The sequence below is a fragment of the Cyprinus carpio genome, chromosome A23, assembly GCF_018340385.1.
Source record: "Cyprinus carpio isolate SPL01 chromosome A23, ASM1834038v1, whole genome shotgun sequence".
Lineage (NCBI taxonomy): Eukaryota > Metazoa > Chordata > Actinopteri > Cypriniformes > Cyprinidae > Cyprinus > Cyprinus carpio.
This window is the reverse complement of record NC_056594.1, coordinates 14,455,840-14,478,333: the sequence shown is the minus strand read 5'-3', so window position 1 is coordinate 14,478,333 and position 22,494 is coordinate 14,455,840. Positions and strand designations below refer to the sequence as shown.

The window sequence follows — 22,494 nt, the reverse complement described above, 5'->3', positions numbered from 1 at the left end:
CCTCCTCCCTCACCACCCTCGACGGTGGTGCAGTGAAGGGGTATTCGGTAATTCCCCCAGTAGAGCAGGTGGTAGCGATGCAATTGTGTCCTAAGTCTGCCTTGGAGGAGCAAGTCTTGCTAGTGGCGCCGTGTTGGCCCACTCAGACCTGGTTCCCCGAACTAGTGCTCCTTGCGACAGCCCCTCCTTGGCCCATTCCTTTTGAGGAAGGATCTACTGACTCAGAGATGGGGCATCGTTTGTCACCCGCGTCCAGACCTTTGGAAACTCCATGTCTGGTCCCTGGGCAGGACGCGGAGGTTCTACCCTCCTTGGCCCATTCCTTTTACACCATCTCTTCGGCAAGAGCACTGTCTACGAGACACGCTAACGCCTTGAAGTGGAACCTGTTCGTTGAGTGGTGTTCTTCTCGCTGAGAAGACCCCCGAAGATGCAAGATTGCGGACGTGCCCCTTTTGAGGCCTGGAGGTTAAATCCTTCCCGCACCCCCCCCCCCTCTATACCCTCTTGGGGACCTGACTCTAGTGCTAAAATCACTATAGCAGGGTTTCTTTCATTGAAAACTCTGCTTCTGCTTGCACTGGCCTCCATCAAGAGGGTAGGGGACCTGCATGCATTTTCGGTCGACGATTCATGAATTGAGTTTGGGTCGGCTGACTCCCAGGTAATCCTGAGGCCCCGGCCCGGCTACGTGCCCAAGGTTCCCACTACACCCTTCAAAGACCAAGTGGTGAACCTTCAAGTGCTGCCCCTGGAGGAGGCAGACCCAGCCCTGGCTTTGCTCTGTCCCGTCCGAGCATTAAGATGCTACGTAGACCGGACACAAAGCTTCAGGGCCTCAGACCAGCTCTTTGTTTGTTACGGAGGCCGGCAGAAGGGGAATGCCATCTCTAAGCAGAGGATGGCCCACTGGATTGTGGATGCCATAACCCTGGCTTATCAGGCACAGGGTGTGCCCTGCCCATTCAGGTTGCGAGCTCACTCAACTATAAGTGTTGCATCCTCCTGGGCGCTGGCTCGTGGCGCCTCGCAGACAGATATTTGTAGAGCTGTGGGCTGGGCAACCCCTAACACGTTCACTAGATTCTATAGCTTTCGTGTAGAGCAAGTATCCTCCTGTGTTCTCACCTCAAACGGGTAGTGCCACCGAGAGGCCCCGGTTAGTGTCGGCTTGCTAAAACTGCTCCAGAGTGTTTTTGGTTTGGTAAATGTTGTGATGATCCATCACCCTAGGCAGCTGGATATGGTGGAACGTCTGGCACCAGGCCTTCATGATGAATCCGTAAGAACCGTGGAAGGCTGGGTTTCATATTGAGACCTAAGCGGTACTCGTATGTGTATAGTCCACGGTATAGCCTTAGAGTCTGTGTTTCCCCGTCAGACTTCTGCCTTCCCAAGAGGGTTTTAATCACCTCAAATTTCTCCATATACACCTAAATGGATGCTATATGTGTATTTGCTTCCGAAAACTCCTTCGGGAAGGATGGGGCTTCCGCAGCATTCCTTATCCAATCTCACCCAGTGAGGTAGTGCTTTGACAGTGGTGAGTGGAACTACTTGTTCTGAGCCCCAGCCTACACCAAATAGGGGTGCAGGCGGCTCGTACGGGGCACTGGAAGGGGCAGCACCCATGGCGCTTTGGTATGGATGGCAATTTTGCGGTCACCAACGTGACGTCGAGAGTGACCAACTGAAAGGGAATGTCTCGGTTACGTATGGTAACCCTCGTTACCTGAAGAAGGGAACGGAGACGTCTCGGTTATGTATGGTAACCCTCGTTCCCTGAAGAAGGGAACGGAGACGTCACGTCCCGTTGCCACGGTTGCTGTCCCACCGCTGAGCCGCCGGTTCACCGGGTCGGCTCCTCAGCAAAAACCTGGTATGCATTGCACCTGCTGCCTTATTATACTCACGCTGTGATCAGTGGCAGCTGGATGCATTAATTGCATGCCAATGTGCATTGGCTCGTTTGGTTTACACTCAAAGTAGATTGATCTATCGAAGCGATATCCCAATGTGTCCCTCCTTTAGAGACATTTTGTTATTTATTATTTATTAATTTTTTTTAAAAGTGTCTTATTCTCACCAATGCTGCATTTATTTGATCAAAAATACAGCAAAGCAGTAATATTATTATAATTTTAAATAACTTTTTAAAATATTTTAAATATATTTTAAAATATAATTTATGTCTGTGATTTCAAAGCTGAATTTTTAGCTGTCATTATTCCAGTGTTCAGTGTCACATAATCCCACAGAAATCATTTAATATGCAGATTTGCTGCTCAAGAAACTTTTCTAATTATTATCATTTTATATATTATACTTAATGTGTGTGAAAACTTTTTTCAGGATTCTTTGATGGAATAGAATGTTCAAAGGAACAGCATTTTATGAAATACAAGTTTTAATGCATTCTTGTTGAATAAAAGTATTTAATAAAAAAATAAAAAATAAATTCTGACCCCAAACTTTTGAATAGTAGTACAGTATACCATTATATAAATTTGTATGTTATGGGAAACTTTTTTATATTAGTAAAGTGTGACAGTTTCTTGTTTTCATAGTTATACATTTAATGTTTTTTAAAACTATATAGCATAAATGTAGTATAGCTAATCTTAGAAGCTTGTAGTGTATCTAAAAAGTAGTTTGTAGACTACCAGTCAAAATACCATTCTGAAAACTGGTTAGTTATATTGAAACTTTAACTTTTCAAGCTACAAATAAACTAGTACAAGTATTTTCTTTACATATAAAAAAGCTTTGTTGAGATGAGATGGGCTTCAACAAGAATGCTTGCTTTGAGAGACTAGTTTGTCTGTGTCCATTTACAGAAGAGCTTAAATCAGACGGATCCCTATACAACACAAGCTCATTTAACACCCGCTTTGATTTAATCTAATTTAGAGTCTGTGTTTAGATTTGAACTGATATGGTGACCTCCTAAATATGTGCGCACACGACAACCCAATCTATAATTCAGGTTGAAGTAAATCAACATAAAATACTGAAATTAAAGCGCCCGTAAATATCATTTGGGCCATTATGATGGTGCAGGCGTATAATTTGTGGAGACATTTTAAATCACAGGTCTGGCAGGACACATATTCTTTATCTGTTTTCATCTCTTTTACTGTCTCTCTTTCTCACACACATACAAACACAAATCATTTAGCTGCTTCACACTTTTTTCCTATAACCTTCTCTCTTAGTATACAGCCAAGACAGAGCACCGTGCAGTGGAAGTACGCATCCGTGAATGTGTGTTTATGTATGTTTGGGTAGGAATGATGTGTGGGATTAATGTCAGACATGCTGGGGCTCATACCGGCCTCCCGCTGTAGCGTCTTGGTGGCTTATCAGAGTCAATCATCTCTTTGTTCACCTCACTCTCGGCACGCACACACGAACCGCAGAAGTGGCTCATATAGCTAGGCATGAAAGTGCTGAGCACATGCAGTTGGGGAGAAGTTTTTATCTCCCTGCAAAACATCTACTTAACATCAGAAGCTCTTTGAGAGGGGTTGATACTGAAGGGCCTAAAGATAGAGAAGGGGAGACTAATTGATTAAGAGCTGTGAAAAAAGGATAAAAGGGATTTATATCCTGTTTGATATCTGTGGAAGGGTCAGCAAGCAAGGTCACAGTAGCACCTCCTTGTGGCCAAATATAACATGTGATGCAGCCAGATGGTTCCAGTGACAGCAGAGAATCAGTTCTGCTTTTAACATGTGTCATTTTTAAAGGGCTGAGAAAGTCATATAATATAACATGTGATGCAGCCAGATGGTTCCAGTGACAGCAGATATTGCCTTCTATACTCATAAGCTATGTTTGGAATACTGTAGCATACTAGCATACTGCTCATACTATTTCTATGGTATGCAGCATGTACATTGTGCACAGTATGTGTTTTTTTTAGGGCTGTCAAATTATTAATCACGATTAATCACATCCAAAATAAAAGTTTTGTTTACATAATATATGTATGTGTACAGGGTATATTTATTATGTATATATAAATACACACACATAAATTATATATTTAGAAAATATTTACATGTATATACATTTATATATTTATATTCTTATAGCGTTTTTATATTATATATAAATATATTTAATATATAAACATAACATATTCTTCTTAAATATATACATGCATGTGTGTGTATTTATATATACATAATAAATATACACAGTATACACACATATATTATGTAAACAAAACTTTTATTTTGGATGTGATTAATCGTGATTAATCATTTGACAGCCCTAGTTTTTTTTTTTTTTTTCAATATACCCTACCATTTAAAAGTGTGGGGTCAGTATTTTTAACTGTAAGAAATTTTATTCAACAAGGGTGCTTTGCATTAATCAATAGTTAGCGACTGTAGAGACCTTTATAAAAGTACAAAAAATTATATTTCAAATGTTCTATCAAACTTTCTGTTTAATCCATAAAAAATACTAACATTTTCTAAAATATTTTCATAAAATTATTAGGCAGCACAACTCTTTTAAACATTGATAATAAGAAGAAATATTTATTTATTTACTTTTTTTGTGGCCAAGTGTTTCAGTGGTAAGATCGTGTTTGTGTTTGTTTTTTCTCCTGAGGTTGGTGTTATCTTATCCTTAATTCCCAAAAAATGTAAAAACCACATTTGTTATTTCCAAAATGATCAATTTTTTTACATGCAAAATAGTGAAGTCCCAGTGTAACAATTATAAAATATTTAGAGGGTTTTCTAAGTTATGTTTACTTTTTAATGTTGCACACTGTAGTAAGCAGTATGATAATATCATATTCTAGACATAACGATTTTGTACAGTCTTGTCATTTTTTTATTTATTTATTTATTTATTTTTTGCTGTCATTCCTTTGCTTTTACTTTATACATCGGACTATACATATACAACATCTACAGTACTATTGCATACTGTACACGGTTTCACACATTAGTTTTTAACAAATATATGGCATTGACCTTATATTCTGCACAGTAGCTTATATTCCATTCCAAACATAGACAATATGCTTGTAAACAATGAATTACAATACTTTATTTTTTTGTTATGGATATTTGAGAATATTGAAGGCTGACCAAAGTGCTGTACATAGCAGAGAATAAAATGCAGAGCAGTACAGGACAAAATAAAACAACACAAAAAAAAGTAAAAACAAAAGAAAAAAATAAGCAGTAATCGTATCAGAGTCAATAAGCATGAAAAGCAAGAGAAAACAAAAAAGTCTTTAAAGAAGATTTGAAGATGGAAACTGAGGGAGCCAGTCTGATATAGAGAGGCAGACTGTTCCAAAGTTTTGGACCTGCAGCCGCAAAAGCACGGTCACCTCGTTTTTTTAAGCCTGGATCTCGGCACGATGAGGCAGTGATCGCTGGATCTCAAAGTACGAGAAGGAGTGTACAGACAGAGCAGATCAGTCAGTTTCTAGGCATTGACCTTATATTCTGCACAGTAGCTTATATTCCATTCCAAACATAGACAATATGCTTAGTATGCAATAAATAGTATGCTAGCATTCCATTCTAAATGCAGCCAGTGTTCTTATAAAGTCTCATTCCATTGCTTATGCTTTATACATGGTCTGCATACAGTGCATAATACATTTAGCATTGTATACTGCAAACTAGTTCACATACTATTTTAAGCAAATAGTAGGAAGTATACTATAAGCAGTATGCTAATATTTCATTCCAGACATAACAAGATCATTGGCTCTTATTAATTTCTTATCATTTTGACATTGGACTGTGAAACTGCAGTAGTAATTTTTTGGTAAATTGAGATTTATATTTATCATATTTGTTGACACACTTGAAGGAAGCCAGGCAAAGTGTGAAGCATCGAGAAGTGTGTTTATTCTAATTAAATGAGAATCTCAATGAGTAGTTCTCTCCACAGACTTTCATGTGACGAAATCCAGCCAGTGGCTGAGAGGCGGCTGTTGACCAGCCACTCACTGGTTTGAGGCGTATAAAATGTTTAAGAGAGAGAAAAAAAATTATAGTTCCAGCTTTAAATTCTGACTGAATGCGCCACTTTGTTAAAAGAGCCAATACAGATAAAGAAACCAAGCAATCGGCAGAATTATTTTTGGTTTGTCACAGTTGTGACTGGTTATGCTAAGGAAGCATCACATACAGTAGCAGATGCATGTTGTGTCTTTTACCGTATTGCTGTTGCCAATTCTTTATGCAGTAAAACCAATAAGCCATTTGTGGTTGAGTGTTTCAATGATAAGATTGTGTTTGTGTGTTTTTTTATCCTGAGGTTGGTTTTGATGGTAGAGTGCTTTGGCAGTCAGATGAGGGCAGGCTGTCTCCCTGCCGTTCTGAGACGGGACTGGAATAGCGAGCAGTGCTATGCTGCAGTCACAGTAATTGGACCTAAATTGGTTAAACGAATGAGCCATTTCTGCTGCCTTGGTCACAGCTGAGGACAGGACAGACATAGGCTCAGGTCCTCAACCGGACGGGTCTGTCAGCATACAGATGAATGAAAAGAAAGAAATTAATTTACTGGAGACAGCGTGTGATTTTATTTTTTTCCTCCATCTGATGAATTCTGATGAATTTTGGTTGGAAAGCTGATTTGATTGTTTTCCTTCTAATTTACAGCTGTAGACAGTTGAAGACAAACCTTGACCTTATCACCAGACTGTCTTGTCTGGCCTTCTTAGATTTCAGTTAATTAAATCTCTCCCCGGCACAAAAAATGCACAGGCATCAGCAGTTCACGACAAAACTGTCACTGGTAATATTGAAAAAAATCAGTGTGTATACCTAGCTTACTTTATTCTCCGCAAATGTGGCATAAACAAATTGTAAATGTAAAACATCTGAGGAGTTGCACATTCAAAAGCAAAATAATGAAAATGTACAAACAGTTTTTGTCCCATGCTGAGTACTTCCTCTAATATCCACCAACTGTTCCTGCTTATAGCATTCGTTTGATGGTTGAAGGAGATGGCACCTGTCTGCTGTAATACAAGCAATAATTACACAACACTTTGTGTTCTGGAATATGCAGTGCAGGTGTCTTTTAGAGGAAAGATCTGGGCTTTTTCTGTAATGAGACTTTTTACAATGTTTATACAAAAATAATAATTTACATTTTGCAACTGAATTGCATTGAATCTTAAGTGGAGCAATTTCTGCACCACTAGTGGCACCAAATGGAATTGTGACTGAATTAGGGACAAATTCCAAATGTCATTTTTGTGCCCTTGAAAGGTATGTTATTCATAATTTTTGTAAATTTAGGGAAGTTTACATACAGTTTTTTTGTTTGTTTGATTTTTATGATCCTTTACGATCACGTTATTGTGGGTGCGAGACCCGAGGTCTACTTTTGGTTAGTTACTCCCCAGCTAATGGTGCTAATCTGAAGCTCATCAGGATGGCCATGATTAAAGTACACAGAGCTGGAGAGAGAGAGACAGACAGAGAGCGGTGGATTCAGAGAGGACTAAACATCTATCTGTATCTCTCATCTCATTAATCTGCATTTGCTCCAATCTCACTCTCCTCTGGATCATCTGCACGACAGGTGCTCAGTGAGGGGCTCCGAGGGACCCTGGCGCTCTCTCAGTCTCTCTCTCTCTCTCCAATTTGTTTAGGGCCACTGCTGCTTGCCAGGAGACATCTGTATTCATCCAAAGCCAGCCATCCTCTTCTTTCTTTTAACCTTTCTCTCATTTCTTGCTGTTGTAACCGTTGCACCCCTTATTCTTCACTCGTATTCCATTTGTTTTTACTTGTATGCATGGCACGTTCCACAAACAGGATACAAAACAGGATATTTTAATCATATTAATCATTAGTACATTTTCCTTGTTTTATTTATTTGTTTTTACTTGTATGCATGGCACGTTCCACAATGTTTGAGTTTTTTTTTTTTTGAGCCTTCTTAGTAATAATTCATTATATTATTATTATTAAATATATAATTGATATTATTAATATTTGCAACCCTGTTGCCCAGTATAGCCAATATATTGATAATAATAATAATAAATTTACAAAATATGGGAAATGTCTTTTAACAATTAAATTTGAATGTATGATTATAATAATAATATATAATAATAATCCATGTTATCGAGTTGGCTAACGAGTGGGTTTTTACGATACCAGTGCCAAATCGATACTTTTAAAATGGTACCGGTGCCTGAACCGATACTTAAAAAAAAAGAGCCAATAAAAAAAAAAAAAAAATATGGATAACATTAAAGAACATTTAAAATAAATATACATAGCATTCATATGCTCCTCTGATGCTCTTATTTCCCTGAGTTTTGCGTCCCTTACTCTAAGGCTAATAAATGTATTTCACGATCTGGGTCATTATTTAATACAAAACAATATTTAATAAAAAACCACACATAATGTTTCTACTGTAACTTATGTCAATCACTCTGATATTTAGTTAAAATTAGTGAATTGACTATTTTTAATGTAAATTATGTCATTATGTTTCTACTGTAACTTATGTCAATCACTCTGATAATTTGTGTACAGTTTATGGAGCTAATCACTATAGCCCTGGTAAAAATGGCCTAGCGATGCCCATGCTTCTTACGTCCATTTCGGAGAACCAGGACAAATATTTCAATTGATCGCTCAGGCATTTAAGTGGCACTGAAATGAGGCACCAAAATCTGTGTTCTGATTCGGTTCTAATACATACCGGTTACATAGGTACATAGGGTTTCGGTAACCAACCCTACTTGAGTGTCATGATTTTAAAAAATTGCACTTTTTTGTAATGGGGAAAATTATGTAATAATTTATAGCATTTACTACACTGAACTGAATTCAGCAGAAATCAAAGAAAATTAATGAGACCAGTTTGTCCTCCATACATACTGTCTGTATGCATTCAGATTTGCAATCATGTTGCCCAGGGAAGCAGCTTGAGGCCAGAAACGCTGTGCTGTTCCCTTATTTTTCAGCCATTGCAAAAATCTTCCCTTCTTTTCTTCTGTAGCTGTGTCAGCCTTGACCTCATCATGATTATTCCTTATCTCCAAACCATTTCATCCTTATCTCCCCCTGCGCTCCTCACAATTACGCCAGCCCTCAGAAAATGGCAAACGCACGGCCTAAGAAATAGGATTGCCAAGCTTCAGTATTAGAGAGTGGCAAGCACGCCTGAGATTCCATTTATCAGGCCCAAACAGGCTCCGAATTATTTGAGTTTGTTGAATCGCTTTGCCTCGCCTTTGATCTTCCCGTGCCCTTCTCTCTATTTATAAACCCATCCTCCCCCACTTTTTCTCATGCACTTCTCCCATATCCACACGCAGCCCTGGATCACTCTCTCCCAAATCCTCTTCCCAAAGATTCTTTTCACACCAGCTCCTTTATCCCCGTGCATGGCTGTCCCTCGGTCCCTGGCTGCCCCCTCACCACAGGATCTTTAAACATGGTGATTACGGGCCCGGCGTGTGTTGCAGGATTCCTAGCATGTCACTGGCTTTAAACGACTACCAAAGCCCAGTCCTCCACCCCCTTCTCCAGCCCGATCAGGTTCCCGTAGCTTGTTAGGAGAATCAGACTCAGATACAGTGGCAGAACAACATCTCCCTCTGCGCCACATGGGCTTGATGAGGCTGTTAAGACCGCTGGTATTATCATCAAGGTACTTTGTTTGTCAGCAGAGGATCTGGTAGGCTGCAGTGTCCAATCAACACGCTTGCTTGAAGCCAGTGATCTCAGATATCATTGTGCTGGTCTTTATTGGTTTATTTTTCATGGAAGATGCGCTAAAGTGCCATACGTTATCTAAGCAATAAGTATGAGATGTTATTCCCATTTTTATAAACGCATGACACACACACACACACTCGCATGCACTTACCCTGTCACAACGATTTACAGTGTGAGCCAGGCCCTGAAAGTGTTCTTTAATTTAATGAGGTAATTATACACTAGGGGCAGGAAGCAGACTGGACCTGATTTATGCATGCTGGCCGTGGTGTTTTGTCACACACACTTTGACTCTGCTGCAAGGACAACTGTCCCCCACACGCTTTGAGTGCCTTCGTGTTCTGCTACCCCGTGTCTCTACATCTTTCTCTTGTTGTCAACAAATCTGTGCCGTTCCTCAGCTGGCATGTGGACAGACTAAACAGGTTTGGGTCCTCTCGTCCTCTCTTGCTGGATCAGTCACACATGTCCTGAATTATGTCAGCAAGTGTATTGCAGTGACGGTGTACATTGGAGCTTAGACTTGCTTATGTGGCTGAGGGGCATAGTGCCATTCAGACAAACTCTTTCCTCTTAGCCAAATAAATGGATAGTTCACTTAAAAATGAAAGTTATGTCATTATTTATACTGTATTTTTCATTTTTTGTTTGAATCACATTACATTCACATTCATAGTGACAATGGTTTTAAAACCATTAAAATGTAAAAGTCGTTATCCATTAAAATTCTTTAATGAAGCTCGCATCACATTCATAGTAGCCAAACATGGCATGCCAATATGAATTTGAGACGTGAACTTATATACAAGATAGTAATGCTTTCTAATATTTTTGTAAGAAGCCTCTTATGCTCACCTGGGCTGCATTTACTTGATCAAAATAACAGTAAAAACAAATATGATGAAATACAGAATTCCCTTTAAAATAACTTTAATATTTTAATATGTTAAAATGTAATTTATTCCTGTGATGGCAAAACTGAATTTTCAGCAGCCATTACTTCAGTCTAGAGTGTCACATGACTTCAGAAATCATTCTTATAAATTAAAAAAATCTCATACAATTCAAACTAATGTGTTATGTTTGCTGTTGTGATGATGGAGGGCAGTAAATAATGGTTTGAATTTAACTGTATATGGTATCAGAAGACTTGAAATACAGTGAATGAGTCATACGGATCACTTTCTTGATATCTTATTATGCTTTAATGGTGTTTTTATGCTTTTATGATTTTATGGTGTTTTTATGGTGTCTTTTGTTGAAGCTTGAAATCCTCTGATAACTATATACTTAAAGAAAATGTCTTCTGTTCGTGTCTCTCTCTTGGAACAAATAACATCTGAAGATGAGTAAGTTGCACATTTTTCATTTTTAGGTGAACTGTCTCTTTTAAGGCACACTGCGGCACTTTTAAAGAGAACTGTTTGCAGCAAAAGGGAGTATTTAGAGTGTGAGTCATGTGACATTTGTTGAGCATTGCATCAGGGACCAGCAGTGCCCACAAGCGACCACTGGCACTCTCTCCCTCTCTCTCTTTCTCTCTCATTCTCTCACATTCTCACCAGCAATCTTGCAACCAGTCTGCATCCTTATTCTTGCCATTCTCACTCTTTATCTCCCTGTGTGCTGTGCAGTCAGTGAGGAGTCTTGCATGCTTAATTTGAGTTAATGATGCCAGGGCTCGTCCCGGCCTAAGGCTCCAGCAGGAGAGCAGGAGGAACAGCTGTGGCCAGGCTGAGACAGCATATCTCTAAATCTCTATTTCTCCTTCATTCTTTCTCCCTGCGCATCCTGACATGTGTGCCCACAGCAGCACAGCATAATGACGTCTCCTACGTCAGGAAACCATATCGGCTGCACTCAGAAGAGCTGGAGAAATCAGGAGAGAGTAGACGCTTGACGAGCAATCTTGAAATAGAAGTGGAGAAGGGCGAAAAATCATCCTAGATTAAGAAGGAGACAGGCAGCAAGAGGAAGAGGGAGAGCGATAGAAGGGAACAGATTTAAGACTGCAGGGAATTTGAGGCAAGGAAAATCCAGCAGTCGAAATTAAGCAGCTTAAAGTAACTGCTCGCTAAAGCTTAATTCTGATGAGAGGGTCCTCGTACGGTCTCATGCAAGAGGTTGCGCGTGCTGTAAAGGATAAGAGAAGACAGGCTGGCAGGAAACAGAGACTCTGTGACGTGGATTGGGAGACAGAAAGAGAGTGAGAGAGATAGAGGGGGCTGTTTCATAACCAAAGGTTGACATTTCTCTGATGAGTTTTGCGCTGACAAAAAATGTGTCAGCACAGCCACCTCTGAGCCTCCATGTTTCACCTCTGTACAGCATGAAAGTCAGAATTTGAGCAAAGGTGCTTTATTCAGGCTTGATGTTACAAATTTAACCTGGTGACAGGATTCTAAGCTCATTTGGAAAGTTTAAAGTAAGAATTAGTGCATCCGGTTTCTAAAACTTAAATCTTTCTTGTCTCTGCAGGTAGCATCAACCGAACAGGGGCTGTCCCTACATTTCTGCGGACCCCCACAGTCATCCAGCCTCATCTGGATATGAAGCACTTTTTACAGTTTCCAATGGAGACTCCTCCTCCACACAGTGTTGGGCTCTTCCACAACTTCAACGCGGTGAGATTAGGCCACTGAAAACCTCTGTTAACAGTGCTGCATTATTGCATTACTCCAAAAAAAGAACAACTTATGCTATATGGAAAGTGTTGTTGGGTCACCTCAAGCCACTTGCTTTAGATAAGACAAGGTGTCTATAAAGGTCATTGCCTACAGCAGGGGTGCCCCACCCCTGTCCTATAAATCGACTGTCCTGCAAAGTTGCTCCAACCCTAATCAAACACCTGAAGCAACTAATTAAGGTCTTCAGGCTCACTTAAATCAGGTGAGTTTGATTAGGGTTGAAGCTAAACAATGCAGGACAGTCGATCGCCAGGAGCAGGGTTGGGCACCCCTGGCCTACAGTATATCACAACATTATCTGTTATTGTATAAAAAAAAAAAATACAGTAACAGAAAATGAAAAGTTACACATAAATGATCTTGAATTACCAGATCAAATTAACTTGTCCAAGGCCCACATTGTTCCATTATTTCTGGTAAATTCAGTAACAAATACACTTGTTATACATGTTACATGAACAACTTGGTGAGTAAATGATAACAATTAAATTTTTATGTACACTATATTTCCTGAAAATATTCCTCTCCAGCATTCAGATCTGATGTATTATTACATTAATGCGTTCTCATCATTACTTTCAAACAGGGATCTGATTATGTAAAGATAACCTTAAATATTATAGCTGGCTTGTTTGTATATTAAAATTTGCCTGACTGCTGTCCGTTGGACAATGTAATGGTGTATGAGTTCTTTCATGTCATCGTGACTTATAGCTAATCATTTTGATTAGTATGCAGGTCATTTCACTCTCTCAGCACTTTTACTCCGAGACTGTTCAGCGCATTTCCCAGATTGCATTCTGTTATGTAAATGAGGATGCTGGTCAGCAAATTGAATGGGAAAGGTTAGTCGTGGGATCCAGCCATGTCTGAAGCGTTTGTTGTACTATATGTATTCTCTCTCCTAAAATTCCCTGTATTTGCCTGCACTTGTTGCCAGTGTGAAAGATGGCCTGCCCTTTGGCACAGTCTCGTAACACTGAGAAGGAAAAAACACTCTCCCCATGCCAGCTCAATAAATCCACATCACACATTGCCTTCCAATTCTGCCACATTATTATCTTTTTAGTAAAAGCCAAGTGATGTTTAAATATTTTGAAATATGCATGAGCTCGTGAAAGAGTCAGCATCTAAGAGCTTAACTACTGTCTCTTGTACTTAACACCATTTATTATATATTCAGACACTGAGCAGTTATCTTTAGATTGAGGCAGTTTTAGCATTGCAGCAGGCTATTAATCACAACGGTTAAAGACTCGATGTGAGAGTGACCGGATGTCCGATGAGGGAAATTCTCCTGATTCCCAGTAGGGGGCGATGTTGGAGAGGCTGGAAGGACAGGCTGACCTCTCTCTCTAGGACACTGCTGAAAGCACACTGCAGTGTTTACGCCATCAACTAATGGAATGCTGACATTTACAAGAATTCCCTCACACAGGTCTAATATATATATATATATATAGGATTCTTTTGAGGTATTAAACAGTCATCAGTTGTGTGATTTAATAAAGTACATGTTTGGACGTTTGAATATGATTTGATTGAAAATTTAAGATGAGCTTTACATTACATTTATATTTATTCGTTTTATAATACATTTACATTTACATATATATATATATATATATAGGTAGGTAGTCTATTATATATATAAATATGTGTGTGTGTGTGTGTGTGTGTAAAACGTCTGCCAAATGCATAAAATAAATAAATATAAAAAATATATATTTGTATCACTATTTATTAATTCAGCAGAATTTTCATAAATTAAATTAGAACTTATGATAATAATCAAATATACTCTTTCACATATACTGTTGTTTGAAAGTCCATTCTAGAGAATTGTTTGTTTTAAACAGTCCTCTCTTTGTTGTGTTTGAAAGTATGATTAAGTCTACTGAATCAGTTCATCGCAAGAAGTTCTCTGTGTCATGTGTAGCACTGGAAAATGCGATTCATTCTAATGAATCTGTTAGGTCGAATAGATTAATTAAATCAACAGATTCTTAAAATGATTCACTGATTCAAGTCCCTGTAATGTTTGTTCATTCAAACCAAATATTGTTTTTTGTGACAGCAAATATACAGGTCTGATTGAATTATAAATTATATTCTTGGATAATTAAATCTTTTTATTAAGAGTTAAATTTGATTTATTTATAAAAACATAGTACCCCTTATGTAACTTTAATGTAACTACTTTTTACTACTTCTTGTTTGTGGTTTGTTATAAACTACTTTTTAAATTCATTAAAATTATGATTAGCTTTGCTTGGCAAGCTACAGCTTCAAAGTAGCTTCCCCAGCACTGCTTATAAACATGCTGTACGTCAAATGTGCTCAAGTTTTTCCGTCTGGAATCGCATTCATGTTGGAATGCAATGGCTTGATCACATAGCTGTTATCAAAAATTTGTGGGTTTAGCCAAAGAATTATTTTGCTGTGTAAATTTCATTAATATCAGATGCTTTGATCAGCTGAAGATAGAGCGGTGCGGACCACAATCTTCCATTCCTCCACAGTCCAGCTGTAATTTGTCTTTAATGTGATTTGGCTTCTACCTGCCTGTCTGAGACTGAGGCACCTGCATAATTTATACCAAGCAGCTGGTTGTGGTGTGCAAGTGCAGAAAACCTCCCCCAGACACTCGCTTATTCTGCAAAATCAGGAATTTTGGAGGCGTTAAATCGGGTGGCTCGTGCACCAACTTGTTGCAGTTCACCTGCAGCCACTTTCGAGAAAAGCCTCGCTTTCTTTCACTCGCAAAAGGCGACGTTTAGGCTCACAGCTTGCCAATTTTCCTCGCTGCGTAATGTAACTCCACGTGGACTTTTGGAGTTGAAATCTTTTGGCTGTGTGTATTTTACCTCTGATGACCCCTTGAAAAACTGAAATTTCCGACCTTAATAGCTGGAAGATATCAATCACGAGGCATTATGAGTTCAAATATTTTTAGAAGTTTTAGTAATTGAGCCCGGGTCACTGATGCATTGGATCCGCATGTGTTTTAGATGTATGTGGCAAGAGCGAGAGGACCGTCATGACGGGGGAGCTGGAGGAGGGCTGAATTCTGCAGCTAGAATAAGGGAGTGGAGGGTGATTTGGGGAGTGAGAAATACGGAGGGAATGCATGACATTCTTAGTGCATCTGGGCAAAATGAGCAGTCAGCGAGTGAGTATGTAGAACAGAAAAAGGAAGGAGATCATTGAAAGAGAGCACAGGAAAGGACGACAGAAATTATTATTGTAGTAAAATGGAAGGAAAGGAAAGCAAATAAGAGGCAGAGGAAAATGAAGAGAGAGCATCCAACCAGGAACGTAGTCTTGGCTTGCTGTGAAGTGTTAGGAAGGATGGAGGGAGGAATGGAAGGAAGGTGGATGCGATTACACAACTGAGAACAAGAAACTAAACCATAACGGCAAGAGTGACGACCGACTGTGGAAAGAAAGAAGCAAAACTAGGAAGAGAGACATCAATTAATAATATCCTGGACCTGCAAATGCAAGAATCACTAATTGACGTCCCCAGAAGTGTGTGAATGTGGGAGAATCAGGTGGAGTGGTGGGACAGTTAGGATCCCTTCTGGATGAGTGACACTCTCACACTCACCCTCCCACACACAAACACGAGCTCCCTCATGGAGAATCCAATGCAGCTGCGAGATCCAAGTGCTTCTGAGGATATGAAGGTGAGTGTCCTCCAGCTAGCTCAGGCAGAGACGTAACAAAGCTGGGTACTTTTCTCTGTGTAAAGCACTGGACACCGAACAGCTTTCATTAGCTTTGTAGGATGTTTTACCTGACATTACACCTTCATCTGTATTTGAACGCAGTGCATTTTGGGCTTGCAGTGTTCAGTATACTGAAACACTCCATGGTTTGTATAAAATTACATGGGATCTTGTATTGAAAGTAAAGGGAGACTCTTGGGAATTAAGTTAGACCATTTTTTTAAAATCCAAATTATATTATGACACTGTTGTATGAATATATTTCCTTTAAAAGGATAGTTCACCCACAATCATTTACTCGTTTCAAACTGGTATGACTTTATTTGTTTGGCAGAACACAAAAGAAGATATTTTGAAGAAGGTTTCATGTGTTTTTGCCCATGCAGTGAAAGTTAAATGGGGTCCAAAACAACACCGAATCCCACTTTTATACAACGGACTTTCATTGTATAAAAAAGCACTATACAGTATGTTCCACAGAAAAAATTAAATCATAAAGGGTTGGAAGCACATGAGGGTGAGTAAATGATGGAAGAATTTTAATTTCTGCGTAAACTATTCCTTTAAGGGGTCGTTAAAAGGTCTGTGTTTTATAGTGAGAAGAATCTGGCTATTTTTGAACAGTTATCAGTCTGTGGGATGTGGTTTTCCAGAGCAAGCAACGGGAGGTCCTTTGACAGACACTGTGCTTTCCAAATGGATAAATGTAACATGCACTGTTAATTGCTCACTTTGACAATTAGCAAAGATTCAGTGTCTGCCAATACCATAAAAACAGCATGTTAGAGAGGCATTGATAAAACAAGCGGTATTTCACATACTGGCTTTAAAGGGATAGGCTTTATTTCTTCTGTGGAACATAAAACCATGTATATTTTATATAACATATATATAATATATTTTTGCTTTCAATACAATGTAAGTCAGTGGAGTCCGGTGTTGTTTTAGACCCCACTGACTTACAATGAAAGTGAATAAAAGTGGAAAAAGTGAAACGTGTGGACAAAAACAGTTCTTTAGAATATCTTTTTTTGTGTTCTGCAGAAGAATGTAAGCCATTCAGGTTTGGAACGACATGAGGGTGAATAGATAATGAATGAAAATACATTTTTGGGTTGAACTTTGCCTTTAAGGCGACTTTCTGCTGTGGTTTGGCGGTTTCTTTAGATTCTTTTAGCACCATCTTAAACTGTATCATAACATCATTTGCGTTGAAGGAAATTTCTTGGGACAGTCATGAGCCAAGATGTCTCTCATCTGAGAAAGTAGGAGGAATAAATCACCACCAGCAGAAGACCACTTCAATGCAATGCTATTTTTACTTCAAGATGTGAAGCATGATGGACCAACACCCAGGATTTTGGTCGATAGATGCATGTTAACTTCTGTATGCTATTAAATCTTGATTAGAAGGGTGTTTTGAGTTAAAATACAGCCTGCAGACTTTTAAAAAAGACATGAGCTTTTAAAAGTAATATTTTTCTTATGAGAGGCCTTCACAGAGCTTTGATTTTTTTTTCCCATGCAGTCTGTCGGAGCCCCTCCCTTGTCCGTTTCATCGCTGAGGCTGTTACTACTGACAGTTGTATCTATTGATGTGTTCTAGCTGGAGGTGTTCTGATTACCCAGCTAACTGCCAGCTTCACTTAATCCTCTGGAGATTCATGAAGGCAAAGCCATAGAACAACATCATTGAGGCTAATCCAGTGCCTGTCTGACTGATGTAGTGTGGACTTTGCACATGCACAACGGCATCAGGCCACTCTATGGTTACTGCGGTGCAGAACAGAAACAAGTTTTCAGGCCCAAGCCAAAAAAGGAAAAAATTGGAGGAAGTCTGGTGCAACCCACAAATGGTGTTTGGGGGGGGGGGGGGGGGGGGGGGGTGGATACAATCCATTTGCAGATTTTAAAAAAGGTTTTGTTTGACTAAGAGAATATTAATTTCAGCCTCTCCCTGTCTTTTCAGCCAAGAGAAGATATTCCACACTGGCCTGTCTTATAATATTGTTTTTAGAAGTTGGAATAAAAAGCACAACCATTATAGACATTTTTTGAAAGGTTAAACGTTTTCTTTCTGTAACTACCTGTAATTCAAATCATTTATCAGAGTTATTTCCATTTCATTAGTCCCAAAAAAATTAGTTAAGTTTGTCAGTAAGACAGTGTTGATAAATTTGTTGTAAACCCATGGAGATTAGAAGAATCATATTATATAAAATGTTAGGGGAAAATGTTCAAATGAAATTAAACTATATCAAGCGAATAATAATGGTAGGAAGCCTATGACTACAGAGCAGTGAATGCAGACCACAAGGCCAAAAGATTTTTGGACTGTGACCATCAGGCTTTGTGCATTAAGCTGGTCAAAAACGGAGGCTTAGCCATTGGCGCTATGGGATGTGATACTCAGGATAGCCAGTTAAATTTATTTTCAAATCTGACCTCTTACATGGTGGACACTGATTTAATAGAAACAATTTGAAGGATAACGTGTGTGTGTGCACGCACACGTTTGTGTTATGTACATACATATAATATGTATGTGGCTTAATTAAATCGCTTAAATAATGTTTAAGTAATTATATTATTAGAAATAGTAATTATTAAAAAAACATGCATAAAGTTGTATCTGAGGACAGTCGATCGCCAGGAGCAGGGTTGGGCACCCCTGGTTTAATAGATCTGAGCTCATACTTAACTAATATTAAAATACTGTAACAAATGCATTTGCTCATTGTTACTTAATGTTAGTTATGCATTAAATAACGTTAGCTAAAGGGACCTTATTTTATACTGTTACCAATATATATTTCTAATGATCAAGTTTTATTTAATTATATTTTAATTATCATTATATTTATAATTATATTTAGTTAAATTTAATCATTTTATTTTTTTTAATTATATTTATATTTATTGTTATATATATATTTTTAATATTTGTTATATTTAGTTTGATTTTATTTATATTTAATCCATATTTATTATTTAGGTATATGTAATCCATATAATATTTATAATATTATTAATCATATTTAATTGAATCATTCTTATATATACAGTATATATATATATATGAAGAGTTTGGTTCCAAAACGCTATAAATCCAAAATTGTTAAATTGAGAAAAAAAAAGGCATTTTCTTTCCCAAAAGACTGTTTTGTATGAAAAACTGTTATTTTCTGTTTCAAACTGTAATATATCATTATGAGTTTGTAATAACATAAAAAAATCAAATCCATATTTTGGTTTTAAACATTTATTAAACAAAGACATTTTTTTTTTCTCCAAAATGCAATATATCCATAACACGTTTTTCCCCAAAAATGCTACAAATCCATTTCATCAACAAAAACTCACTCTCTGTATGAAGTAGAGAGTGTCGAAGTTTTTTACAAGATCGTCAGCTGTCAGTTTGTCGGCCTGACAAAAGTTTTTTGATTCACTGTGAGAACAAGCAATCGCCGGTATTTTTGCCACCGCCTGAGTTTCTGACTTCTTTCTGACTTCCCTTTCGTGGTTGTCTTTTGACGGCTTCCGCTTCTTTCCCACAGACGACACGACCACTGGCTCCTCAATATTCAAATTTATTCATTTTAGTAGCCTATATAAAACTTAAAAGTCTGAGGCGAGTGTTTACCGGCGTCTACTGACAGGGTGCCGCCCATGACAGTTTGCGTCATTGGAATGGTGCGCGGTGATTGGTCGAATGGAACTGTAGGGCTTTGCGGAAAAAACAGGACTGGCGTTTGTCTCTGTTTGAGAAAAAAAAGGGAAGAAACAGGGCAGCGAAACACGGCGGATATCGCGTTTTGTTAAAAATGATTATCGAACTTTGAATAGAGAGTCAATGGGGAGCTTGTTTTGGCGGTAACTCGTTTTTTTCAAAATTGGCGTTTATCGCGTTTTGTAACCAAAACTCTTCATATATATATATATATATATATATATATATATATATATATATATATATATTAGAAATTATATATCATGATATATCTTCATAATTTTAGGCCTATATCCTGTAGATTCTGTTCAGGAATGTTTTGTTATGCAGTCTACATGCTTGTTTAGAAATGATTTAGTGTAGAATGACCTCCTTAAAGGTAAATGAGTAATTAGGTTATTTTTGATTATTAGTTAAACCATTGATATTTTGTAACTGAATACAGGGACGGAGAACATTTGTGCAGGAGATTTGCTGCTCATACTAACTTGATCACACAGGTGTCCTGACTCTTTAAAACCATATGGCCGCCCTTAACCATGTTCTGCTGCAACTGTACTGCCACCTAGACCTTTCCATCAACATGATTAACGACCTTTTCTGTCTAATGGGAGTCAGACCAGAGTTTAGTTTCTCATATCCTTTCTCTTTTTCCTTTCCCTCTTTTTCTTTCTCCTGTTCTGTATTCAGATGGATCCTGTTCAGAAGGCAGTGATCAACCACACCTTTGGAGTCCCACTGGTGAAGACCAAACGGCCAATCATTTCCTGTAATGTCTGCCAGATCCGTTTCAACTCGGAGGTAAGGTATCTGATATTAGACTGTTTGACTTCATGCATGTTTGGTGTCTTGCTCAAATGGCTTGTTTTATTGAATACATTAAATTGTATAGTGTATTTAGAGTGAGTTTTCTATGTAATATGAGAGTTATGTTTATACTGCTGAGATATTTTGCATACTCTGCTTTCTAGTCTGGAAATAGCCAATGGTAAATCCTCTGTGCCTGCAAAGCATGTCAGAGTGCAAGCTTACAGCATGAAGTGTTTTTTTCCTGTCTATTGACGATTAAAATGAGTTTTAAGTAAATTTCTCTCAACATAGTCTTTTACTTGGTTTTTCCACAAGCAAGAACTTTCTACGAAAACAAAGTTCAACTTTTCCATTTCAGACTTGCCATAGTCATTTATTGCAAGATCTGTATCATGGATTTTGATGTTCCAATATTCCTTGCGCATCAATGAAAGCAATTATGTTAGTTGTTTATGCACCAAATTGCTGCTACGCTTGTTGGGGGAGAAACTTTTGCCTGAAATATTCTGGGCTGAATTCGGATGCAGCTGTGGCAGACATTGTAACATTCTTGAGATTAGTAACAGAGCAGGACCTGGGAGTGCCCCACTAGCCTGCTCTGTTTTTACGGAGGAGAACTATAATCATGGGCAGAAAGTGGCTTTCTTGGTGTGAGCCTGTAATCTCAGCCCTCCAGTCGAGCAGATGTATGGCCTTCTTCAAACCACAGCCACAGGACAATGAAAGACAGGGAGAAGATGGAGAGGCTAAGCCTGCCTTCAGAGACCTGCGAAATTAGCTGTTAGCCCAGCTCGCTTTTAATAATTTACGGGGAGAGAATTTGAGACAACTCAGCAATTCTTTAAACCAATTGGACGTAAGTGTCGTAGTTAGTTCAAGGGAGGTGATATTTCTTGGAGGAGAAGATTGGATAGAAGTTTTGTACTACAGTTATTTTCTAATGTTGCTTTGTTTTGGTTCACAGTAAATATCCTAGATGGTTTGTAGTTCAGCTATAAATTCCACATCCCAAAGTGCCATCCAAACATGTCTTTAGTTTACAACCCAGTTCATGACTCCAAGTTAAACGAGCTTGACGCATACACAAGCATGCTTGTAAATAATAATGCATGTTGTTCAATAAACCTTAAGTGTTTGACTGCTGATTGGACATCTCTGACACCTTCAGCTGTCCTGGTTTGTAAAAGATATTCATATACTTTCAACACCCCTGTTTTACAGTGTCTCTGCTTGCCATCATTGCATTTAACTATACACAAATTTAAGCACATACCTCTTTCCATGAAAAGGGTAGGACATGGGGGCTGCTTTTTCTTTTTCTCTTTGTTTGTTTGTTTAATTGAAAATTTTGTCATCATTTACTCATTAGAATCTTATATCGCTTCAAACTTGCATTACTTTCATTCTTTTGAGGAAAATACATGTTTTAAAGAATGTTGGTAACCCAACTGTTTTGGTTACCATTGACTTACATTGTTTGAACAAAAAACAAACAAAAACAAAGACATTTCTAAAATGAAGAAAAGTAAGTCATGCAGATTTAAAACAACTTGAGGGTGGGTAAATGATGACAGAATTTACATTTTGGGTGAACTATTCCTTTAATGTCCATTTAAATCCCATTATTCTCATGGCATTATTTATGCAATTGTAACTGCATTCATGCCGCTTCTGATTAGATTGTATTAGATTAAAAATTTTAATTCTTGTTATTTTTTATTAGATTGTAAATTTTTTTTTGCCGCTTCTGATTAGAGTGTATAGGTGCATCTCAATAAATTAGAATGTCATGGAAA

At 38.2% G+C, this 22,494-nt stretch overlaps 1 protein-coding gene across 3 annotated transcripts in view; it reads left to right on the top strand.

The window, feature by feature from the left end:
- Positions 1-22,494, top strand: part of LOC109113249 (zinc finger protein 385A-like) — an 82,753-nt gene that overhangs the window by 39,214 nt on the left and 21,045 nt on the right. For 2 of the 3 annotated variants that reach the window (XM_042713287.1, XM_042713288.1), the window contains exons 2-3: positions 12,219-12,364; positions 20,579-20,689. In XM_042713287.1, coding sequence (XP_042569221.1) covers positions 12,219-12,364; positions 20,579-20,689 — 257 coding nt within the window. Of the gene's footprint in view, positions 1-12,218; positions 12,365-15,523; positions 16,117-20,578; positions 20,690-22,494 lie in introns of those variants that run through there. The other variant, XM_042713289.1, reaches the window with a different exon arrangement.